This window comes from Vidua chalybeata, chromosome 3 (genome assembly GCF_026979565.1).
Source record: "Vidua chalybeata isolate OUT-0048 chromosome 3, bVidCha1 merged haplotype, whole genome shotgun sequence".
NCBI lineage: Eukaryota > Metazoa > Chordata > Aves > Passeriformes > Viduidae > Vidua > Vidua chalybeata.
Genome location: NC_071532.1, coordinates 55874788 through 55897661, shown reverse-complemented (window position 1 = coordinate 55897661; position 22874 = coordinate 55874788). Strand labels below are relative to the sequence as shown.

The window sequence follows — 22874 nt, the reverse complement described above, 5'->3', positions numbered from 1 at the left end:
TTGTGTGTTTGGGGTTTTTGTTTGTTTGTTTTTTCAGTTACTTTTCTATAATGTCATTTTCTGGGGATGCTGCTTTTGCGTTCTAAAGGAGCTCTAAGCCATGAAAAATAACAGATAGTTTGCAGCTTGTTCCTTTTTTCCGATTTTAAAAATGAACACAAAAGTATGTGGGATTTTAAAAGTTAACTCTTCAGTTGCCATCAAAGTACCAGAGAACTGAAGACTAAAAAGTACTTGTTTCAAAAGCTTTGAAATAACAACATGGTTGAAAAGTTCATGAATTGTATGGATGCACGGTGAGATTCAGCATGCAAAAATCTCTGTAAATCCTCCCTCATTATTTAATTAATCTGAAAGAACTTGTTCCTTGCAATGAACATGGCAAATCAGTCTTTGGAAAATTGAGTGAATAGAAGGGATAAGGACATAGTATGTGTTTTCTATGGAAGAATTGTTTGTACATTGAGGTGGAATTAAATATGGTGTATAGCAGGCAAAGGAAGGAAGAATTCATGAAAAATACATTGTTAAGAAGCAGCAATGTCACAGTTGTAGTTTAAAAAAAATGAATTGTTAGAAGGATAACACATAATCATATTTCTGTGTTATTTTGTTACTGTGAAGTGAGTAGTGTGTTTAATTTATTAAACCCAACCTTCTGAAACTTGTGATTAAAATAATCAGAATTTGTAGTATAATGCCCAATTTGTACACTCTGCAGTGGAAACTTAAAACCAAAAGGTTTTTGAGGTTTTTTTTTTAATGCTGAAGTGCTCAATTTCACAAATAATTCCAAATAGCTACTTTATTCTAAATAAATCTGTTCAGTGTATATTTTTCATAGATATTGTAATTTCAAGCTGTATCTTGGTTTTTGATTACTCACTTGTATCAATTTTTATCCTTTCTTTATATTGTCATTAATGTTTCTGATGATAATTAGAAGAATTAGTTAAGAGAAAATTGCATTTGACAAATATAAGCTTGGTTCAGATTTTTTTAACGGCCTTCTGTTTGTGTTCTGTGAGTTTTAGAGCAGTAGCTGGTGGTTTGTTTGTGGTTTTCTTTTTTTCTTTTACATGTTGTATTTGTAGCAAATCTAGACACAATGAAGGCAAATGATTGTAAAGTATACCTCAGGGCTGCAGCATTTGCTTTTGCTCATGCAGACCTAGTGAGAGAGTTGTGTATGTGACCAACAGCACGATTTGGCCCTAAACACTGAATAAATGAAAACAGTACAAAGTCCTCTGGAGCCTTGCAGTGGCCAGAGGAGTTTGTGAGGTGGGCGCTGGGTGTGTGTCACATCCATCTGAGAGATTGAGAATGTAGGGAATTCATGGAAAAAATCCAGCGCTGTGCTGCAAATCCTTAGGGGGAAAAGTCAACCAACTCCAGATGTTGACATGGTTGACTTCAAGCCCATGAAGTGCTGTAGATTTAACTCTTGCAGTCAGCGTGCATTTTTTTAACTCTTTGGCAGCTACCAGGGGAGAAACACATTTTCACTTCTGGAGAGAGATGAGAGCTGGGAGCAGTTAAGTTGCACTGCTGACTGTGTCTGTCAGTCTACAAAAAGAAGAGTTTAATTACTCATTTTATTTTTAATGGGATGAGACAGGAGTTCAGTCATTCTGAAAGTACTAATTCTCCAACAACTCATCAGCATTTTCCTGATAAAATAGAAATAAATTCTTACAGTCGACTAAGTACCTATGAAATTGTGAAGTCAAGCACCTTTGATTCCTCAGGATTCTCAGTTTTGAAAGTTTCTTTCAGAATAAAAGTTGCAGTTATTAAAAACATCAGCAGCACCTTGATTCAGTTAAAAATATTTGAAAGGTTAACTGGTATGTAAGTAGTTAAAATAGAATTTCACTGTTGGTCCTTAGCCACAGTGGATTTTAAACAGCTAGGTGTATCAATTTTATTATATCACCCCTGATCTTTATCACCTCCTCTAGGTACATTTTTGTTATATTCTATTCCTTGGCTAGCACATAGCTTGTAAAGTACAGCCCTGCTCAGGAGAGACCTAAGGAAATGTTATTCTTATCAGTATTTTATTTTATTTTATTTTATTTTATTTTATTTTATTTTATTTTATTTTATTTTATTTTATTTTATTTTATTTTATTTTATTTTATTTTATTTTATTTTATTTTATTTTATTTTATTTTATTTTATTTTATTTTATTTTATTTTATTTGTTTTATTTTGTTTTTTGGTAGCTGTTTGGATGAGCCTGTCTGGTATTTCTTAAAGGTGCTTTCAAAACCACTGAATTAATTCAGAAAGTGCTGGTTGTCTTGCCAGAATACCACTGTGGTAGTGACATGCTACAGAGCTCTGACCAGGAATGCCTTGTGTAAGTAAGTTCAAAACCTTTCTGCATTCAGAATTGCCCTCACAGTGTTTGGGCTCTGAAGTATCATTAATAAAAACATCACTAAAAATTCAACTGCTAAATATAAACTTCCAGGTGTATATGTTGTGAAAGTACAGCTCTGATATTCGTGGCACTGGAGCTTTGTCACACAACAGTGGCAGCTTCCTGGCAACATGCAGGCAAATTTCCTGAATGGCACCTCTTTCCTCAAACACTGAGGAAGGGCATCAGAAATTCAGTTTTAAAAGCATCTTCCAGGGTTTTAAAATGTTAAAGAATGAGACAAAGTAGAGACTGAGTACAACAGCAGCAGGTCACTTAACAGCTGACACCGGAATGTTACCCTGGGGATGAAATACCTTCCGGACAGGTTAAATCCTTTGGTGGAATTGAAGGGGTAGTGCTTGGGCAAGGTCTCTTAAGTATCTGTGCATCGTGAGGGAGAGATGGAAGTGTGATTTGTAGCATAGCTGTGGCTTTTCAGACTGGTATTAGTAAGTGTGTGTTCAGTCAGTCAATATTTCTGTCCGTTTTTTCATTTTGCACTGTGTTTAGTGAAGTATTGCAAGGTAGTGTGTCTGCTGGATGGACTCACAAGGAAGACCTAATTACTGTCAGCTTGATTTAACAGTTCTGAAAGCTTATCACTGCCTCTAAAGTCTGTGTTCTCTATTTTTATGATTTCATTTGCTATCTTAATGCATACCCATACCTGCAGATTTTGTAATAGTCACAGCTCTTTTCACCTGCAAAACATTTCACAGAGACATGGTCTTTATCTTAGGGTGTTATAAACACCTCATTTTATAAACAGAATAAGCAAAAACCCTTTGAATGCTTATCTTAAATATTAAGAGATGCCTGTATATACTGGTTTTACATCTTATCTCTTTGAAAATTGAATGCCTCACTTATTCATATTCTTTATCATTCCACTCTTACAGTAGTCCCATTTATCTGTAATACCTGAAATTCATCTTAAACACTGAATTTACACTAAACACCTGTTCTGGTTTGGGACAGAATTGGAAGGAAATTTGGAAGGAAGCTTCCAAAGGGATGTTTTCTTAAGGGAATTAGGAAAAAAAATAGGCATAAATAAAAAAAGAAATGTCGCCTTTTTACAATTTTTTTGAAACCTCGGGATTTTCAATGTTTGAAGGGCATGCATTCCCAGGGAGTGTTTGCAAGAGGAAAGGTGAGTCCATAGAAATCCATATCTTTGGCTGCTCAGCAGTTCAAGTGCTTTCCCTTGTCCACTGCCTTCCTGCACTTCTGGTCCTTCCCACTTGGACCCAGAATTCCCCACTTGCTCTCAGCATTGTATTTGAGTCTACCTTTATCTAACTCGTGTCAGATAGAGATTTTCGTGTGTCTGAGAGTAAGTGCATTGGCATTAATGCTGGGCTGGGACAAACAGAATGACTCTGTAGACCTGGTTTCCAGCAGGGATGCTGAGAGGCCTGGCTCATTAGGAAATTTTTATTCAGTGTTCAATGATCAGCATTTAGCTTCATAGCTGGTTAAGCCAAAAGAATAATCTTTAGTGTAAACAAGCTTAAGAATATATTAAAGTACCTGTTAGTAAATAATTATAAAATATGTGATGTTTTCAAGATAGTCTCTGAAGAAGTGCCTCTAACTTTGTGAATTATTTTAAGGAATTATTTTACTGGTGTTTGCAAGAGTTATATTACCAATGGACTAAAAATTCTGGCTGCTTCTTCAAAATGTTTCTTTTGTCTTACCCTTCACCCTCACAAAGGACTCAGTTCAAACTTCTCTGGTCTGAAATGTTCGGGGAGTTAGCATGTTAGCAGAGGTCAGGCTTTGAGTTGAATTAGGAGTTAACAATGTTAACGATTGAGGTAAATAATATTAAACTGTTAGATAAAGGAAAAACAAAAAGATTTGCTTATGTTTACTTAGAAACAACCACCAGTAGGCTGCTGACAGTGAAATTTAATTTGCCCTCTGCATAGCAGTTAGAAGCCAGTACCCTTGTAGATTTTATTTTGCTTATTGTGTAGTTAGTTGCAGCCTTACTTGGCCTGCATTGTCTGTGTGCTTCTGAAGAAACAGCCCTTTAATAAAGGGAGAACCAGGCAAGAGGCTGTGAGGGACTTCTGGAGATCAGGTGTTCTGGCAAAGCAGGGCCAGCTGCAGAGTCAGAGACAACTTGAAAGTGGTTCAAATAAAAGCCAAATCACTTTGGGGAAGTTGATGATCACATGCTTTGTAAAGCTGTCTCCTCTGCCTCTGGACATTGAAATAGCACATGTACAGCTTAAAAAAAGGGACCATGTCTTCTTCTAGGGTGTTGCTATTCAACATTGAATATTTTAAAATAATTTTATTTTTTCATCTTTGCACTCTAACAGGTTTGGTCAGAGAGAAACAGTATGTTCCTTCATGGCCTTGCACTTTTGCCTGTTGCACAAAATCTAGGGTCAAGAACAATATTAAACTGAAATCCTGACAACATCCAAGTCCAAGAATCTTTTAGGGTCTTGAATATGCCATAGGTGTAATTTACATGCCAGTCTCTGAACTTGAGTTGGCCGAAGGAGCAATAACACTTAAATTATCCTAGCAAGTTGCCAGTGACCTGAAGGAAAAACGCAAACTGTCCTCAAAGAAAAGATAATGCAAACAGACATGTGAGCAGTGGAGTTTTACATTCTTGCATAGTAACAACCTCATTCATTTTAAGCAACGTGGAATTGCTGTAGATGGTGACGCTATGTATGTATTGAATGCATACATATATTGTATGGGAGAATTCCAATGATTCATGATCTTCAAAGCAATATATTGTTACCTAACTGTTTTGTAGGGGTTACGAATTTTCAGAAAACCAGTTAATTTCCCATGGGCTTTTTCACAATTTACTGTTCTTTTGGGACAGAGCTGTAAAATAAGCTTTCTTTTTTTTGTCATCATTTTAGGTCAACAGGCTTTTTTTGAGTTTTGTTTTGTTTGTTTGCAGGGTTTTTTTTTTTGTTCGTTGGGTTTCCTCAGATGTATCTATCTGCATGGAAATAGTTATTGAGCTTTGCTTCAGGAATAATTGCATATATTATCCTGTATAGTCTGCAATAGAAATATTTTTTTTTACCCAAATTTGCCATAATGTAAAAAAAAAAAAAAAAAACCACACAACAAGTACTGCAAAATCAGGGTATAGAATAAGAGAATATAAGCTTGAAAGGTGCATTTGCAACTAAACTGTGGAAAGAATTGTACAATGATACGAAGAAGGAAAATAATTATAATAGTGATAGAACAGAAACTAATGTACTAGTAGCATATAGAAAAGGTACCCAGGTAATAATAGAATATGTATGTTTATGAAAATTGGTAATAATTAAAAAATATATAAAGGTATAATATAACATTAAATTTAGAAATTAACTGGGCTTTTGTTCTTGTTTAAACAGTTGGACAAACAGAACATTCCAGTGTAACTTTGAAGGAAGACACTGAAACTGTGGAGACAAATCCATCTGACTCGGGCACCAAGGACGGTGTAGATGCCGAGAAGGAGGATGCTCATTCAATTAAGCAGTTGCCAGCTTTGGAAGAAGTTGCAGAAGACCAGGTGGCAGAGCCACAGTCTTATGATCTGGGTTTTAAAAAGGTTTTTAAATTTGTTGGGTTCAGATTTACAGTGAAGAAGGAAAAGACAGGAAAATCAGATCCAGTTCAGCTGCTTACTGTGAAAAAGGAAACACAGGTCCCTGAAGGAGCTGATGATCAAAAAGAAGTTGCCTCAGAAGAAACAGCAGTGCCTGAGGATGTACTCTCTGCAGAAGACAATACCAAAGATACACTGAAAAATGAAAAAACAGAAGATGAATCTCCTAAAATACCAGAAGCAACTGAGGTTTATTCTCAGCCAGCTGCCTTAGCCACTGAAACTGCATCACCATTAAGAAAACTTTTTACTCAAGGATGGACTGGATTTAGAAAAAAGAAAAGTTTTAGGAAGCCTAAAGAAGATGAACAACAGTCTCCTGTGAAAGAAGAGGAGAAAGAAAAAGAGGGGACAACATTAACAACTGAAATCGGTGAAAAGGAGGAGAAACCTGAATCTGAGAAGCAAGATGAAGAGAGGAATGTGACAGCAGTAACTGGTGAAGTGCATGAAAAGGAGCAAAGTGAAGGTGAAACGCAGGAGTCAGAAAAGACTCCGGCAGCCACAGGAGTAGAAGGAAGCGAAGAGAAAGAGGTAGTCAAGCATGATGAGCAGGGACAAAAAGAGGACCCAGCAGCAGCAGCTGGCAAAGAAAGTGCAGAGGGAAAAAAAGATGAAGATGATCAAGAAAGGAAACTGCTGGAAGTCTCAGAAAATCTTGGTAAAGAGGAAGAAAAAGCTGAAGAAGGAGAGAAAGAAGGTGAGACAACAGAGAAGCCACTAAAAAAAAAATCAGTAGTACCTCTTGTCACAGACAGTGTGGACGAAGAATTGAAAACATCCTCAGAAGTCCTATCTGTGGGAGAAAAACTGGAGTCAGTGGAGAAGTGTGAAATAGATGAGAGAACTGAAATAGCCTCTGAAGAGACATTTGAAACAGGATCTGTGGTAATGGAAATTTCTAGTGATCAGCTTAGAAAATCTGAAGGAAGGGAAGGAAATAAACATGCTCTACTTGGGAAAGAGACATTAGAGGAAAAAACAGAGGAAGCAGAGTTGAAAATGTCACCCACAGCAGAAGATGTTGCACAGGGAGAAGCTCTGGAGAGAACCACAGAGAAGAAGGAAAGCAAAGAACATGAAACAAAGTCAACTCTCAGTGCTCCTGAATCAAAGTCCTTTTCTACTTCTGAGCAATCAGTTGACACAGAGGATAATCAACAGTCAGTCAAACCCGCTGATGGAGGACTACAGGGAAAACCTGGCACAGATACTGCTGATACTGTCAAACCAGATGAAACAACCATGGAAATAACTTCTGAAGAGGCAGCTGGAAAGAGGCCTCCAGAAGGTATCACAAATGAAGCAGAACTCCTGTCTTCTCAAGAAAAGACTAAACTACAAGGCAGCCCTTTAAAGAAACTCTTTACAGGTACTGGATTGAAAAAACTGTCTGGAAAGAAGCAAAAAGGTAAAAGAGAAGAATCTAAGTTAGGGGAGCAGGGGGAACCAATTCAGCACTTATCAGATTCCCCAGATAGCCCAGAGGAACCAAAGGGGGAGAGTTCTGCTTCTTCTCCTGAGGAGATGAGTGAAATTCCTTCTTTGGAAAAATCTGCAGATGGAATGCAGGTCACTGAAAGTGAAGACGCCACAATTCCAGATGTGGAGCGAAAAAGAGAAACTGTTACACCTTGGGCATCGTTTAAAAAGATGGTGACTCCCAAGAAACGTGTCAGAAGGCCTTCTGAAAGTGATAAAGAAGAAGAAATTGATAAGATAAAGAGTGTTGCAGTATCTACAACTGAAAATGTTGTTGATGAAAATCAGGGAGAAATACAAGAAAATGGGATTGACCAGAAACCAGAGAAAATTACAGAAGAGCCCAAAAGAAAAGTTGACACCTCTGTGTCCTGGGAAACTTTCATATGTGTAGGTTCTTCAAAGAAAAGAGCCAGGAAGTCATCATCATCTGATGAAGAAAGCCAAAAAGTAGAAGAGTCTGGACAGAGCAAAGAAACAGCAACAGATGCAGTTCTTACTAGCTCCCAGGAGAGTGATCAAGGACAAGGGAATTCTTCCCCCGAACAAGCTGGAAGCCCATCTGAAAGTGAAGGGATTTCAACATGGGAATCATTTAAAAGGTTAGTTACTCCAAGAAGGAGATCCAAAACCAGAGTAGAAGAGAGAACTGATGACTCTGTTGTGGGATCTAGCCTGGAGCATTCAACATCGGATGGTGAGCCTGGGAAAGATGAATCGTGGGTTCCATTTAGAAAACTGATGCCTGGACGCAGGAAGAAAAAATCAGATGGAAAGCCAGAACCAGTACATCTTAAGCAAGCAAGAGAAGACATGGCAGAAACAGCTGAGGAAGATTCTGATGTTCCAGCTGTTGTTCCTTTATCTGAGTATGAAGCAGCAGAACAGGAGAAAATGGAAGCTCAACGAGCAAAAGATGCTGAAGCGATGAGAGAACAAACCAGTGAGGAAGAAAGAGCAGAAAAGTTAGAGGAGACCCTAAGGATGGAGCAAGGATCTGAGGGGCTGGTACATGCAGTTGCTGTTGTGGAAGAAAGGGCAGTGAGCAGCATTGAGGAAAGGTCACCATCATGGATATCTGCTGCTCTGACAGAGTGCATTGAGCAGGCAAGAGAAGAGGAAGAGAAAGAAACTCAGAAAACAGCTGAAGCGGGTGTTACTGTGGAGGATGCAGTGGTAGCTGCTAAGACAGTGCCAGAGACTAGAAAGGATGTAAGTGATGACACCACAGCAAGTGAGCTGGAGCTAACTTCCGAAGCCGTGACTGCTCTGGAGACAGCAGAAGCTTCCTGTGCTGAAGAAACCATGGAGGTGTCCCTTGCCGAGGAGACAACTGAGATGGTTTCTGCTGTTTCACAGTTGTTGGAAACCCCAGATACTACAGAGGAAGCTACACCAGTTCAAGAAGTAGAGGCCACTGAACAAAATTTGAAAGAATTGGACAAACAGACACAAAAAGTTCTTCATGAAGTTGCTGAAAGAGTAAAGTCAGATGTAACACAGGTGGTTAGTGAAAGAGCTGTGACAGAAACTATAACTACAACAGTGCAGGGACTTGAGTCAGAAGTGAAAAGTGGTGCTAAAGATGGGAACATTGTTGGCCAGGAAACTGTTCTGCTTGAACAGTCCTTGGAAAAAGAACACAAAGAGGATGGCCCCCAGCCCCAGCAAAGTGCAGGGAGCATTCAGGGCCAAAACGTAGTTGAAGAGAGTGTATTACCTGAAGGTTCAGAGAAAAGTGAAATACCTTCTGCGATGGAAGAAAGCACGGAAGGATGTCAAGGATATTTAGAAGACCATAAAGAAGTAAATGAAGTACAGAGGACAACAGAGGAAACTTTATCACATGACAAAGAGTTTCACAGCATCAAAGCCATCACTCCCAAGGAAGAGCTGTTTGCGAAGGAGGAGCCTTCCAAACAAGAGAAAATACCTGTTACAGAGTTGACAGTGGATGAGACGAGAGATGAATGTGTTCCAGAAGGAAAGCATGCAGTAAGTGTTGCATATAAACACAAAGGTTGATTTGTCAAAGTCAGCAAGTGTTAGGTTCTATACCTTGTTTAGAACCAGGTTGTGGGTGTATTACTGTCAAGAACCTTCCTTGTGCAGCCTGAGACAACTGAAGTTCATTTCCAGTGAGAGATACACAGATGTCTAGAAGCAGCAGGCACTGCAGCTTGTGTGCAGGGTAAGGTGGATGCAATGCCTGCAGAAATGGAGTGGGAGATGGTGTGCATAGATGCAGAGGTACTGAAGGCATTGCCATTAGAGCTCCTGCACTGCACAAAGTGACAGAAAATATATGGTACTATATGAACACCTGAGATACAGATGTGATCCATGTAAGACCATACACATTGGATGGTATCTTCAGTTGCAGGCAGAAATACAGGTGAAGCTGAGGTACCTCTGCAAAGGAAGGACATGGAAACAACACCACTATCTCCAGCTTTAAATACTGTAGTTACTCTGGCTGGCACATTGCTGCCTTCTTCCCTACCTCCTCATCTTCTAGCTTAGTCTTTGTTTCAAGTGCTGTCAGCTGTCCCTTCCTTTAATTAATTTTGAGGCTGCCCTTTGTTTAATGAGCTACATGTCCCCAGAAACAACACAAGCTGGGATCTTGGTGAGCTACTAATCCCCATGTCATCACTTTGTGCTCTTCCCATAACACTTGTCCTTTGGGGTGTTGCAGTTTTTTTTCACCTAGAACATTGCTGGGCACTCCCTGCTTCTACCCTTTTTCACAGATCTGTTGCAATTCTCCACAGGTTCAGGACAAGACAGAGGATGAAACCTCATCCTTGGGGCTTACAGCTGAAGGAGAGGGCAGAATGCTCACTGTGGGATCAGAGTGCACAGACGCAGTTGTCACTGTGGTCCCTGTTGAAACTGAGCAACAAGATGGAATTCCTGACTCAGAAGAGCAAGTTTGTACTAAAGGAGTTCCTAGCAGGACACCTGCCCTGCGAGAGGAAGATGATGCTGTGCACAATGGAGTAAAAAGCACAGAAGTCACTGTTCCTGAGGTTCTACTGCAGAGCAAGGGAAAAACCTCTGCCCATCCTTCAAAAACAGTTGGCTCAGAAACAGCTGCAGATGCTGAGCAGAGCATGAATGATGAGACTGACAGGGACATTGCAGCAAAAGATTGTGTGCCTGTCACAGAGCCACAATGCAGAGACAAAACAACTGAAACCCCCTCCAAGAGTGATGAAGCCAAAGGTGGCGAAGTGGAAGGTGCTGTGCTCAAATCTGAAACACGGTTGGAGAGCACTTCTGTTGTTGCTGAGGCTCCCGTGCAGATTGAAGCAGATGGGGCATCTAATTTAGCATCAGCATGCCCAGAGATTGTTGAAAATGGAAGTGCTATTATCACTGATAAAAGTCCTGAGAAATGTGAAACACCCAGGAGTTTGGCTGGAGAAGATACTGTGAGAAAAGGACAAGAACTTCTAGAAACCTTGAACTGTCAAGGCTTCCAGAAAGAAGATAAGAAAAATGAGCAGTTGCTGGAAGGAGCCGAAGAAGTATTTGAATATGGAAAACAGGAAGCTGTGAGACATGATGAATGTTCAACTGCTGTCCAGCAGGAGGAAGGCTCTGACTCGGCCTTTCCACAGGCTGAAAGCTTGGGGGCTCTGAAAACACCTGTGGCTCTAGCAGCTGCAGCAGGTGGAGAGCATGTCGTGGCAGAAACTGCGACATGCACAGATATGACAGCCAAAACTGTGCAGCCCTTGGCAACCGCACCAGAGCAAATGGCTTCTGAAGAGGTTCCAATTTCTAATACTGACTGTTCAGGCTGTGGGACTGCAGAGCTTGGTAGTGTGGAGGTACCCAAGCCCAGAGTAACTTGTGCTTCCATGAATGGGGTATCAGAGGAGCAAGAGCGGCCCCAGAGCACAGGACAAGCCGAACACAATGGTATTCCTTCCAGTCATAGTCTGTCTCCCAGCCACCCAGAATTTCAGAAGCATGTTGTTCAGTCTGTGACCATAGAGTCCCAGAGCACAAAAATTGTAATGAATGCCATCCAGTCAGCTGTTCACAAACTTGCAGAAACAGAAGAGTCGGCTGCCCTTGAGTCAGAGGAGAGCATTAAGTCCATAGGGAAAGGCCCATCAGATATAATTGTACCTGAACTTCTGGGAAGTACACAGGTAGATCAACAGCTTCCAGTAAAAGAGGAAGAGATATGGAGTAAAGAACAAGAGCTCAAGCAACCAGGAATAGTGAAAACTGCTACCTTAACTGAGTCTGCAGAAATTCATGCAACTGTGGAAAAAACAAAGGACATGCCTTTAATTTCTGAGGTGCTGAAAGATGGGCAAAGTCACAATTCTATAACAATCATGACAAGCCCTGAAGACATTTCAAGGGGAAGTGTGAGACTTCAGAAATCAACCCTAGAACAAAGTACTTCAGAAGATTCAACCAAAGACACCCTAGACATACACACACCAAAATTAAGGGAAAAAGAGGTTGGGTACATTATGGAAATCTCAGACCAACATACAGGACAGCAAACATGCAGAGAAAGTGAAGAACAACCATATCACCCACCAGTGGAAGACGGGAAAACACAAATGTGGGAGGATGACAGTTGTCAAGAAGGAACATCTTGTGATAGACAAAGTCAGAACTCAGTGGCTCTGATGCCTTGAATGTAAGTAGCATTCTTAGCCACTATTTATTTCTTTTTCTAAGATAGTTGTGAGGATCTCTAACCTTTTATCTCTAATATGGTGTGGTGGTTTGTTTTGTTTTTAATTACTTTGCTGAAGGGCTGCCCTCGTTTCAATGTCCTCAGACTTGGCCTGTATTTTGGTGTGGTATTTCTGGGACGTAGTAAATGTATTTTTCAGTTTTCCTAGGTAGGAACTCACATGACACAATTTAATGTGCAAACATGTTAAATCAATTTAATGTGCAAACACACTCTATAACAAAGCTCTTTTTAAAATCCTAAAATATGTGAATATTGCCTTTCATGATAAAACTGGAGTGCCTCATGTACAAAGTTCTTTGCACTTCAGAAGAATTTGAATCAGAAATTACAAGTACAGTCTCTCCCTAGGATATATGCTGCACTTGCTTCACTAAGTCATAAGACCTTTATCTCTGAGAACTGCTTGGAAAAATAACATATTCTTTAGAAAGTAAGCAGTCATTACTAAAGCTTTTTTACTGTCATCTTTCTTTCAGATGTGCTAAGCATCCATGTGGTATTTGGAGAGATGCCAGTCCTAGAGAACAACTGACAATCCTGCCACAGAACCAGGAGCTTTATTCACTACCCTTTATTCTTGGATGTTAACATCTGTTCCTTTGAAGACCTCGCCTTGCCATTTTTGTTAAAAACAAAATGCCTTTAATATTGGCTGTATCCATACCTGTGTTCCATTTGAAGGTTATTTGTCTCTGCCCAAAATAGTCCATTAAGACTGGAGATGGACCACTGAGTGACTGGGCAGACCACTAGAATTTTTGCCATGGTTATTACTGTCCCCTCATTTAATGTGTGTCCTGTCTGTCCAATCTCCTTGAATCCCTTCACTTGTCCCTGAGTCTTCCTCCCTTCTTTAGCAGTCTCACTTACCCCTCACATCTTTCCTAGCTGCCTTGATCTGACCTGTGAATGGCTGTAGGTGCTGCTCAGCTTGTGTGTGAGGGGGAAGAGGAGGGCTGACTGATGAGAACACATGACACTTCTGGATACGTCTGTCACACAGCAGGAACTGGATCACGCACAAATTGTTGAGCAAGGTGCTCGAGTTTGTTGCCTTTCAGTCCCATTCAGGTATCTCTGTCCATCTTTCAGTTGTATTTGTGCAGGCCTGATTAAGCCAGAAATTATTTCTACAGTGTAGCTTGAAAGGAGATGGAAAATACCCTTCCTCTGTTGTTCTAGACTTCAGGTCTCAGGACTGGACTGTAATGTATTGAATATTTATATGTATGTCTTAAACCCAGTTCTGATTTTAATGTAGAGCAATGATGCTTCAGTACTGTTTAGGCATTCCCTTAAATGAATATTGTAGAGTAGCCTGGAGAGGAAATTGATACTTATTGGAGCAAAAATTGATAACATGTAGTTTCCTATTTATTGTTCCAGGTTTTTCCCCGCTGTAAATTCTCTCAAAAAATTTGGCTGTCTTGCTTTGAATATTTATATGTATATCCTAAACCCAGTTCTGATTTTAATGTAGAACTATGATATTTCTAATGACAAAAGGAGAGCCCTGACCTGACCCACTGCTCACTTCTACTTGCAGCCCTCCCTGGTTTTTGAGAACCCTCCAGACACCACCATTACACTGTCACGTGGTTCTTGTGCCACTGCCTTTGTATCTTGCCCCTCTCATTCCGAGCTCTGCTAATTTCTGGTCACTGCCCCATCCAATGCAAAACCTTTCCCTGTCCTTTAAGGTCTAACATCTTTCCTGCATACACACTTCCTTCTTTCCCAACCACTGCCTGAACTGTTTCCCACCACACCATTTTCTGAAATTCTCCCGACTCCTGACAATTCTGTCTTTTCTGAAGCAGGAATAGGAAAGAGGAAAAAAAGGACTTGGTAATGAGTTCTGCCTTGAATTTCAAAGAGCTGATGAGATTTTTGGGGTATCGAGGTCTTAAAAAGCTTCATGAAAGGTGGATTGGACTGACAGCAGCTGAGACCGGAATGGAGAGGGTATATAAAGATACTTAGAAAGCCCCAAGAGTCAGAGTCCTGGGATGTCTGTCCCCAACAGGAATTGGTCCTCTCCTTCGTAGTTTACGTTAAAATCGAACAAGGGGTACAAGTCAGTACTTTCAGCTCTGATTTCCAAAGTGAAGGTTACAGATCACACATTGTGAAACCAATGCCCATCAAGTTGAACAATAGCTCACTCTCATACCTGTATAGTAATTTATTTTAAAATCAGCTTTAGTGTACAAATGCTCTTGTTATGGCAGGTGCTGGCCTCTCCTCAAGGCTGCACGTCCAGCAAGTGATGTGACTGATTGCACTGGTGTGATTGCACCATCTGGTGCTGACCTATGTGGAAGCATCAAAAGATTTTTCCTTACCTCAGAGCGAATTATATAAATATTTAAAGCCAAACAATGTGGTTTCAAACAATCCAGTCTATATCTGTCCATCGTTAGTGGCAGCTTTCCCCCTTAGCTTTGGGCAATTCCAAAAACCTCAGTTGATTTCCACACGTTTAGGTTGGCTTGCAAGGTAATGATGCTCTTTAATAACACCTCAGAAGTGCAAACTTGGCTGAATTTGTACAAATTGTATACCTATGTACCTTAAGCCATATTGCAATAACTGCAGCAGGTAAAACAAAATAACAAAAGCATGACCTGTATAATCTTGATTCTTACGTTTGTAGCTCCAAAGCTGTTAATAATATGTAAAGTTACTTCTTGTCTGAACCTCATTTAAATAAAGCTAGCTTTACCACAATGTAAATTGTCTGTTGGTAGTAATTGAGCAGGCAAGGGCTTTTAACTTGTCTGTTTTCTCCATTAATCCAGGGCCTAGGTAAGCAATGCAACAAACCTAACAAAACAAATACAAAATCTTCTTTTTATAACTGACAGCTAAAAAAACCTGCTTCACCCAAAACCACACTAATGGTGCAGGGAGCATGTCTCCACAAAGAGATACTACTTTGTTCCAGTGTATTGCTTTGGCCTCTGAAACTCTCCTTGAGACTGTGACTTCTGGCTTGTGCTTAAAAGCTTGAAGCTTTCTCTAATCCAATGTATTGGGTTACTAAATTTGATTTTGTGTTTTTAAGGTAGATTTCATTGATTGAATAAAATGCAACTACAAATTTGTTCTAACCTGTGTATGTGGTGAGTTTTTTTTCACCTTGCTTTAGTGTAAATTATTTTCTGGTGGTTGCTTCATCTTCAGGGAGTTAGATTTGCTCCTGAGAATTGACGTTCAGGTTTTGATGTGAATTAAAGAAGCTAATTAAACAGAATTAAATTATGATTTGGCTCTAAGTTTCAATAAAATATGCATATTTCAGAAGAAGTAAGAATAGGGTACTCCAGAAGGCTGAAATACTTTTATAAAATTCAAGCTAGAAAACAGCATTCAGTGAGCCAGAATGAAAAATTAGTAAATCATATACGTTGCTGGTGTGACTAAAGTATAGAACACTCCAGCAAAGCAACAACATAAATGTCCTTTGTTATAGATTAGCAGATCAAGGGTCTTAGGCCCATAACTGGTATCTTCCTAGGCTCCCCCACTTCTGCTTAGCAAGGGTATACTCATGGCACCAAAAATCTGTTATTTATGTTAGCAGACCGTGGACTTCAGACATGAAGTTTTTCCAGCTGTTCATGTTCTGTGGCTGATTAGCAGTGTTTGTATCTCAAGACAGGTTCACACCTGAACTAGTTTCGTAATAATCGGTGCCTTCCTATTCTCAGCTAAAATGCTAAATCCCCTATCTGCAAATACTTGGTTGTACTGATTGCAGCAAGGGCAGGGATATTGGCATACTGCACACAGTCTGTCCCTCGTTTTGCTTTGGCATGGTGTCAGGGGGCTCACACTGCAGGGGACTGATCTCACTGTCCTCTTTTGGCATCTGGAGGTACAAATTGAACCAGCATCTCCTGCCGCACATTGTGCTCAAGGTGTACACAGCCTCTGCTGCCCCGTTTGCAAGATTTGTGCATTTATACTGGTTAGTGAAATCTCTGAACAGGCATCTAACTAGGGATTGGAGTCCAAGCCTCTTGGATCCCGAGGAAGTTTCTCTGCTGTTTCCTCTTGTAGGGTTGTTTTATTGGCAATGACTCAAGTATCCTGCCTGTTAGCTCAGGCTATGGAAGTGGATCTGGCTTTCCCATGCAATCCAGAGCATATGGGAGGCAGCTGTGCTTACTGAGGAACCTGCACAGCTTGGATACAGCAAGTGCTTGGGGATGGGCAGGGGGCTTGCCAAAAGCAGAGAGGATTCCTGAGATGTTCATGTCTGGATGCTGAACACTGGATGTTTGTCATTCGCAGCTGCCACATGGGAAGGGAGCAGGCCTGAGGAGGCTGATGGCCTCACAAGGAAGGATGTGGCTTGGAATAAGGAGCAATGTGGAGCAGAAGGCGAGTGGAATTTGCAGCATAGGATTTGGAGTTATAATTTGGCAGGGGGATGAATGATGTGATAAAGGAGGAGTAACTTAGCTCTGTGAACGTTTTGAGATATTCCTAAAGAGGTGGAAACAGCCACCACAATGCTAGCACCTGGTACAGGGCTGGTGTCATCTCTAGTTGGGCACTTATGTGTACTCTTTACAAAAGTAAGAATTAAAGTCAGGAGTCTAGTGTCTGTTCTGCTGTCTGTTCTAGTGTCTGTAAAGTTAGCATGTGTCTGTTCTGCTTCAAATTCCTCTTGAAAAAATACTATCAACTTGTTAGAACAGGAAGAACAGTATTAGGAAGCATCTCCTATTCCCCTTTGAAAATGGCATCCACTTCCAGAGTTTGAAAAGGCTATGTATAATCACAGAATGATTTGGGATGGGTGGGACCTTGAAGACCGTCTGGTTCCAACCCCCTCTGCAATGGGCAGGGCAAGGAGTGATGGTACCATGAAATGAGGGGAGCAGAAGTCTGATATGCCACAGGAGCTGTGACCTGGGGACGGTCTCTGTGTCAGCTTGACCCTGTCCTCATCATCTGTTCTACAGATAGGCCTCTGTCCTTCCTACAAGGACAGAAAGGATAGCCAACACAATGCCGTTTCTCTAAGCAGCTAGACGAGGGAATTGTGGAAAACTGCAAGGCATTTGCAAGCCAGTTGCTGCCCTGGAAGGCAGACATCCCAGGAAGCCTTCAGGAAGCAGCCTGGGAGCAATCCATGCCTTCTCGGATTGCAAGTGTTCCCCTGGGGGGCTCTCCTGTGTCCCCTCAGCTTTGCAGTGCTATGGCCTCCTCTCCCCTACCCGATATGTCGTCTCTGCTTTGTAAGCAGGTTCCTGGTGAACTTGTAAATTAATTTCTGGGAGATTTTCATTGGACAGTCCCAGAGGCAGCATGACAGTGGTGCCTGCAATTTCTTATAAAAGCAGCTGTATGGAGCAGAAATCCTGACACAACTGCCTGGACTAACATGTCTCCCTTTCACCATTCCAGGGCAGCCATGAGGGTAACAAAAAGACAGCTGATGCTCAGGCAGTGTTGAGGGTAGTGTATGCCCAGGGCGAAAAAGGGGTAAAGTTTTCAAGACTGGCTCACTAATGTAAGGAGGCTGAGAGGTTACAGCTCCAAGGAAAGTCTGCTAGGTGAAGATGGAGCAAGGGGGAAACATTATTCATTCAGAGGAAGTTTTCTTAGCCCAATTACATTTATTTTTTAATCTCCCAGATAATGTTTTCATTATCATTTCATGAGCATGATTAGGAATTTGAAGGACAAATATGACCTGTCCATTATTCTGGAGCTGACATGAACTCTTCTGGAGTATTTGCTGAATAATCTTGAAAATAGCATTATTTAATTTGGCATAAGTCTCCCTGCTGGGAAAATGCTTTTATTGGATTTTTGCATAATCTGTCTTGATCCTGCAATTGGATTCCAGCTCATACATCCTCTCTCCTCCTCACAGCAGAGCCAGTTAATGCCTCGCAGATGCAAGGGGGAAACTTGCATCAGTATGAATGATGTGGCAAAGGCTGGGCATATTGCTTACAGTTCCTCATACAAAAGCATACTTAATTTAAAAATTCCAAACAAACAGACAAATCCCTTGAGCCATTATTGGCACCAGTCGGTAGAAGTAGGCTCATATTCATTCTGGGCTCATATTAATCATGGCAGTAGATTGACTATGTTGAAATTACTGTTTTGTTTTCTTTCACTCATAGGCAACAGTTGCTCATGAAGAGAACAGATAAAATACTTCTTTCTGTAAATATTCCTTGAAGCATCTCAAGGCTCTGGACATTCCTGTTATTAGTTATTTATTTTTCCAATAGAAGAGGCATCACGTTTTATTTTCTCTTTCCAACTGAGAGCTTGGATCACTTGGGTAGCATCAAACCTAACAATCCAAGAAGATGAGATGATTTTACTTAAAACGTCTCAAAATCCTACTTTCAGTTTTGACCTATGTACAGGGAACACAGTGATGATGTGCTATGACAAAGCAACCTGCTATACTTCTATACTGTACCACAGAAACCAGGAACCTCAGCATATCACTGAAAAAATAATACTTGAATTCTGAATTGTAAACTAGGAAAGGTAATGATTATTTTTTTTCTCATTGAGAGACAAAGTAAAATTAGCAGGAAAGTGGTGGTGGGTGGCACTGACAAGAAGCAAGGAAGAAGTAGAGCACAGCTGGAGGACTGCAGGAACAGAGACCAACATGCATCAAGTGATGTAAGATTGCTGCTACTGGAAACAGAATGTTTATTATGACAAACTTGGAATTAGGAAAAAAAAAAAAATCAGAGAGGCTCCACAATCTGCAAGTCCAGAAAAAGATTTAAATGAGTTGAAAAAAAAAAATCAGTGCTTTTATTGAATATGAATTTGTGACCTGTTTGCAGCAATGCAGATAATATGGCCACTGTGGCTTCTCAAGGATGAAGTGCTCTTTAAAGAATATGTTCATATGTATGTATGTATTTGAAGTAAGAGTATCTTCATTTTAAAGATAAGCTCATAGCTTTAACGTAACACTTACCAGTGAGCCAAAGATAGTGTGAAGCTAGTACTTTCCTTTCTGCAAGAGGAAAGACAGGTAAGAGGGCTTTTAAAAATTTGCTAGAAATAAGAAACATGAAAGTGTATGGTTAAATAATAATGATCTTTGAAGTGTAAAGATCAATTTTCCTGCTCGTTACCAATTTTCTTAAGGGAGACACCAAAACCCTCTACCTGGCTTCTACTCCAAATATAGCACACAGACCAAAGTTTAGGTTATGTTTGAATTTTAAATGGGCCTAGACTGAAATATTAATGATTCCTCAGCTTAGAAGAGCCTAAAATAGACTGTCGAGTGAGCAGTGCTGAGGTTAGATTGTTTTAATGTTCCAGGGAAAAATCTGCAGCTCTTTCTAATTCTGTTGTAATCTCAAAACGTAACCAAACGATGAGAACAGTCTCCCTAAAGTGAGAAGATTCTCTGGCTTTTAAGCAGAAAGGAGAAAGACTAAACAGAGGGAGTATTACTGGTGGTGCTTGGAGAATTAATATTTTTCAGCCCTTCTTAAGTCAGCGCTCTGGACTGGAGGAGCAGATGGACATTTGTGTACTTCGTGTTCACATACACGTGTGCATACATGCACCCTCCCTCTGGCAAGGACATGCTCAGGCTCCGTCCCCTCTCTGAACCCCGGGACAGGGAACTTCAGCAGCTGCACTGAAGCTCAAACAATTGCTTCCCCTTGGCCTTGCACTTCCCTGGTGCAGCTGGAACACGGTATGCAGGGATGTGCCGGTTTTTCCACTGTGCTGAAATTTCTCTGCCACCTGCTTATCAGCTCACGGGTCTCTCCTGGCAGCGCTGCCTCTGTGTGGGGGACAAAAAATATACTCTCGAGGCGTATTTTCCCTGGTGTACCTGCTCTTGCCAGCTTCGAGATTTGGCGCCTTTGAGTGCTCTGCAGCCCACCCAAGCAAAAGGCTCTGCTCTCTGGAACAAGCCCTCTGCGGGACGGGGCTGCCGGAGTCCCTCCTGCCCCTTTCTTTGGCTTTCCAAGTGCAGCCGCTGGGTGCGGAGATGCCCGGGGATGCTGCCGGGGAAGGCTGCCCGGGAATGCTGCCGGGGAAGGCTGCCCGGGGATGCTGCCGGGGAAGGCTGCCCGGGGATGCTGCCGGCTGTCCCACGGAGGGCCCGGGTGGCTGCACTGGTGTGACGGCACCATCTAGTGCTGTCCCTGCACACCGCCGCTGCATGTTCCGCCGGGAGGAGGCTCAGCTGGGGCTTCTCTCAAAAACAAACCGAAAGGAAAAACCGAAAGGCTGCACCTTCCGTGTGCATATAACTATATCTCCTGCTTCATAACACCCCCAAAGGTGGAGAAATCGGTGTGGCAAAGGCAGAAACTTCTAGCTGTTTTCTTCCCAGCTAGCTGATATTCCACCCAGCTCTGGCAGCTGCTGAAGAGTAAAAAGCAGGACAGTGTGTTAGCTTGCTATTAGTGATGTATTTGCACAAAACACACGTGTGAAATGATGAGCTGCTTTAGTGGGCTCTGGAGGGAAAATGCAAGTTCAGTTCTAGATCGCTGCTGTTTTTGGAGCCTGAAAGTCTTCAGAGTGAGCTGTAAGCCACAGGAAAGGTGTAGACTGGGCTTCTGAGCTGGGAAACAAGGATACACCAGCTTATCCCAAAAGCCTTTGGCAGCAGATCTAGCAGAAACTGGGCTGCCGAGGCTCTCCTGCTTCCTGGGGTGATGGAGGGGACATCTGCAGTGTGATGCAAGGGGAGCTGAGCGAGCGCTGGAGTCATTAGCCAAGGTACAGTGGCAATGCCTTCAAAGACATTCAGCCTGTTTGCAGATGCACCCAGTACATACTACAAATGGTAAATACCAGAGCAGAACCTCAGTGAAAATAAAGGTAATGGAGAAGGAAAAGAGCCAGCCTGTCTCTATGTGAAAACAAGAAAGCAAACTGGGGAAACAGAGAAGCACTGAGTATAAGTGGTTGTGGAAAATATACTTAGACAAAGAGCAAACTTTAAGTCAGTTAAATGTACTGGCAACACCTGTTTTACATCAGTTAGCTGAGTTTCTCTCTTCATAATAATCCCCTGGGATCCATACCCAGGGATGATGGTGACAAAGTACAACTTCCAAAAAAGTAATGACCAAGGCAGAGGGTTTTAGGGATGTGGTCTCTTTGGCACCTGCATGGCAAGTAGCAACTAACAACAGGTTATAGAGGCCCGACAGTTGCTGCCAAACCACTCACTGCATCTTTTCCCAGTATAGCTGATACAGAGGTCAGTCCTCTTAATGATAGATGCAACTATCAACGTGAAAGAAACGTTCTTCATGACCCCAGCACTGGGGGCAGATCAGATAAGGTTTGTTTTCATCTGTCAGGGACTTGACTATATATTTACTTGTCTATTCCAAAGCTTAAACCGTAGTCCTAGCATATGGTATAGCTCATGCTACATTGCCCGAAGAGCTGGAAATGTTAACATTTCCACAAGAGGTCACTGTGAGGCAGTGCATCAGTGATGGAGGAGGCGGATGCTTCACAAAACCTGTAAAGACTATGGACACTTGGGACAACACAGCCACAGTCAGCTGGGGTAGAGATACCCGCAGAACAGGAGCAAGAGCCCAGTCACTAATTCATCTTTTGGGGAGTCAGATAGACAGGTGGGAGACAAACAGGTGCTGCAAGAAATCCAAAGGTTATCCCTGTCCCAGAATAAGAAATAAGTTATGTGCTGTGCCAGAGACTTTAGGAGGAGGCATATTCCAGGATTAAGTATAATAATCTGACTACTCCATAATTTGCTAAAGAAAAATGCAATCTGGGAATGGATCCCACAACATAAGAAGGCCCTAGAGCTGTTGAAGAAAACCATAAATGTGTTTCAGTCACTGGGACTCATCTGCCCTATGTGGCCCCCCTCACTATACATCCAGGTGGGAGAGAAGGGATATGGCTGCAGACTAGAGCAACAGTGACTGCCTGGACACATGCAACATCAAGCCACTTTGGGTTCCAAATAGAATGTAGGAATGCAGTCATATGTGACAATAAGCTTGCTATAAAATAATTATGAAAAGAAAAAATATTTTGAATAGGAAGCCAGAGATTATGATTTCAGAGGAAGGTCATGAAGCTGGGCAGTGGGGTCATCACGAAGGTAAGTGCACTTACCCTCCAGTAAAGCTTTTTGAAAAGCTAGGAGCATAAGTGTTTATTTCTGTGGTAAGCATGGGTTGCCTCACTCCCAAAGCTTTTCACACATCAGTGAAATCTGCATCAGAAAAGGTGGTAGATGTAGCCTCTCTCTAGACCACTTTCTGCATTGCTTAACTGAGACTTTTTAATCTCCATCTCTAAAAACTGCTTGGGAAAATAAGATAATCTTGAGAGAGTAAATTGTAGCTCATAAAACTTTCATAATTCTCTTCTTTCTGTCAGATACACTGGGCATCCATGTGCCATTTAGAGAGATGCCAGTCTTAGAGAAGAACTGGCAAGGTGTGGCAGAGTCAGGAGCTTTATCCATCAGGCTTCATTCAGGGATGCTGACAGTTACTCTTTGAAGACCTTACCTTTTGTCATGGTCATAAAAAGCAGTA

The 22874-nt window shown here is 41.4% G+C and overlaps 1 protein-coding gene across 2 annotated transcripts in view; it reads left to right on the top strand.

Annotated features, from left to right (window-relative positions):
* AKAP12 (A-kinase anchoring protein 12) overlaps nt 1-15416 on the top strand; it is a 30350-nt gene extending 14934 nt beyond the window's left edge. For both annotated transcript variants that reach the window (XM_053938549.1, XM_053938550.1), the window contains 3 exons: nt 5830-9563; nt 10343-12240; nt 12780-15416. In XM_053938549.1, coding sequence (XP_053794524.1) covers nt 5830-9563; nt 10343-12238 — 5630 coding nt within the window. In that variant the 3' untranslated portion in view covers nt 12239-12240; nt 12780-15416. The remainder of the gene's footprint in view (nt 1-5829; nt 9564-10342; nt 12241-12779) is intronic.
* The last annotated feature ends 7458 nt before the right edge of the window (nt 15417-22874 follow it).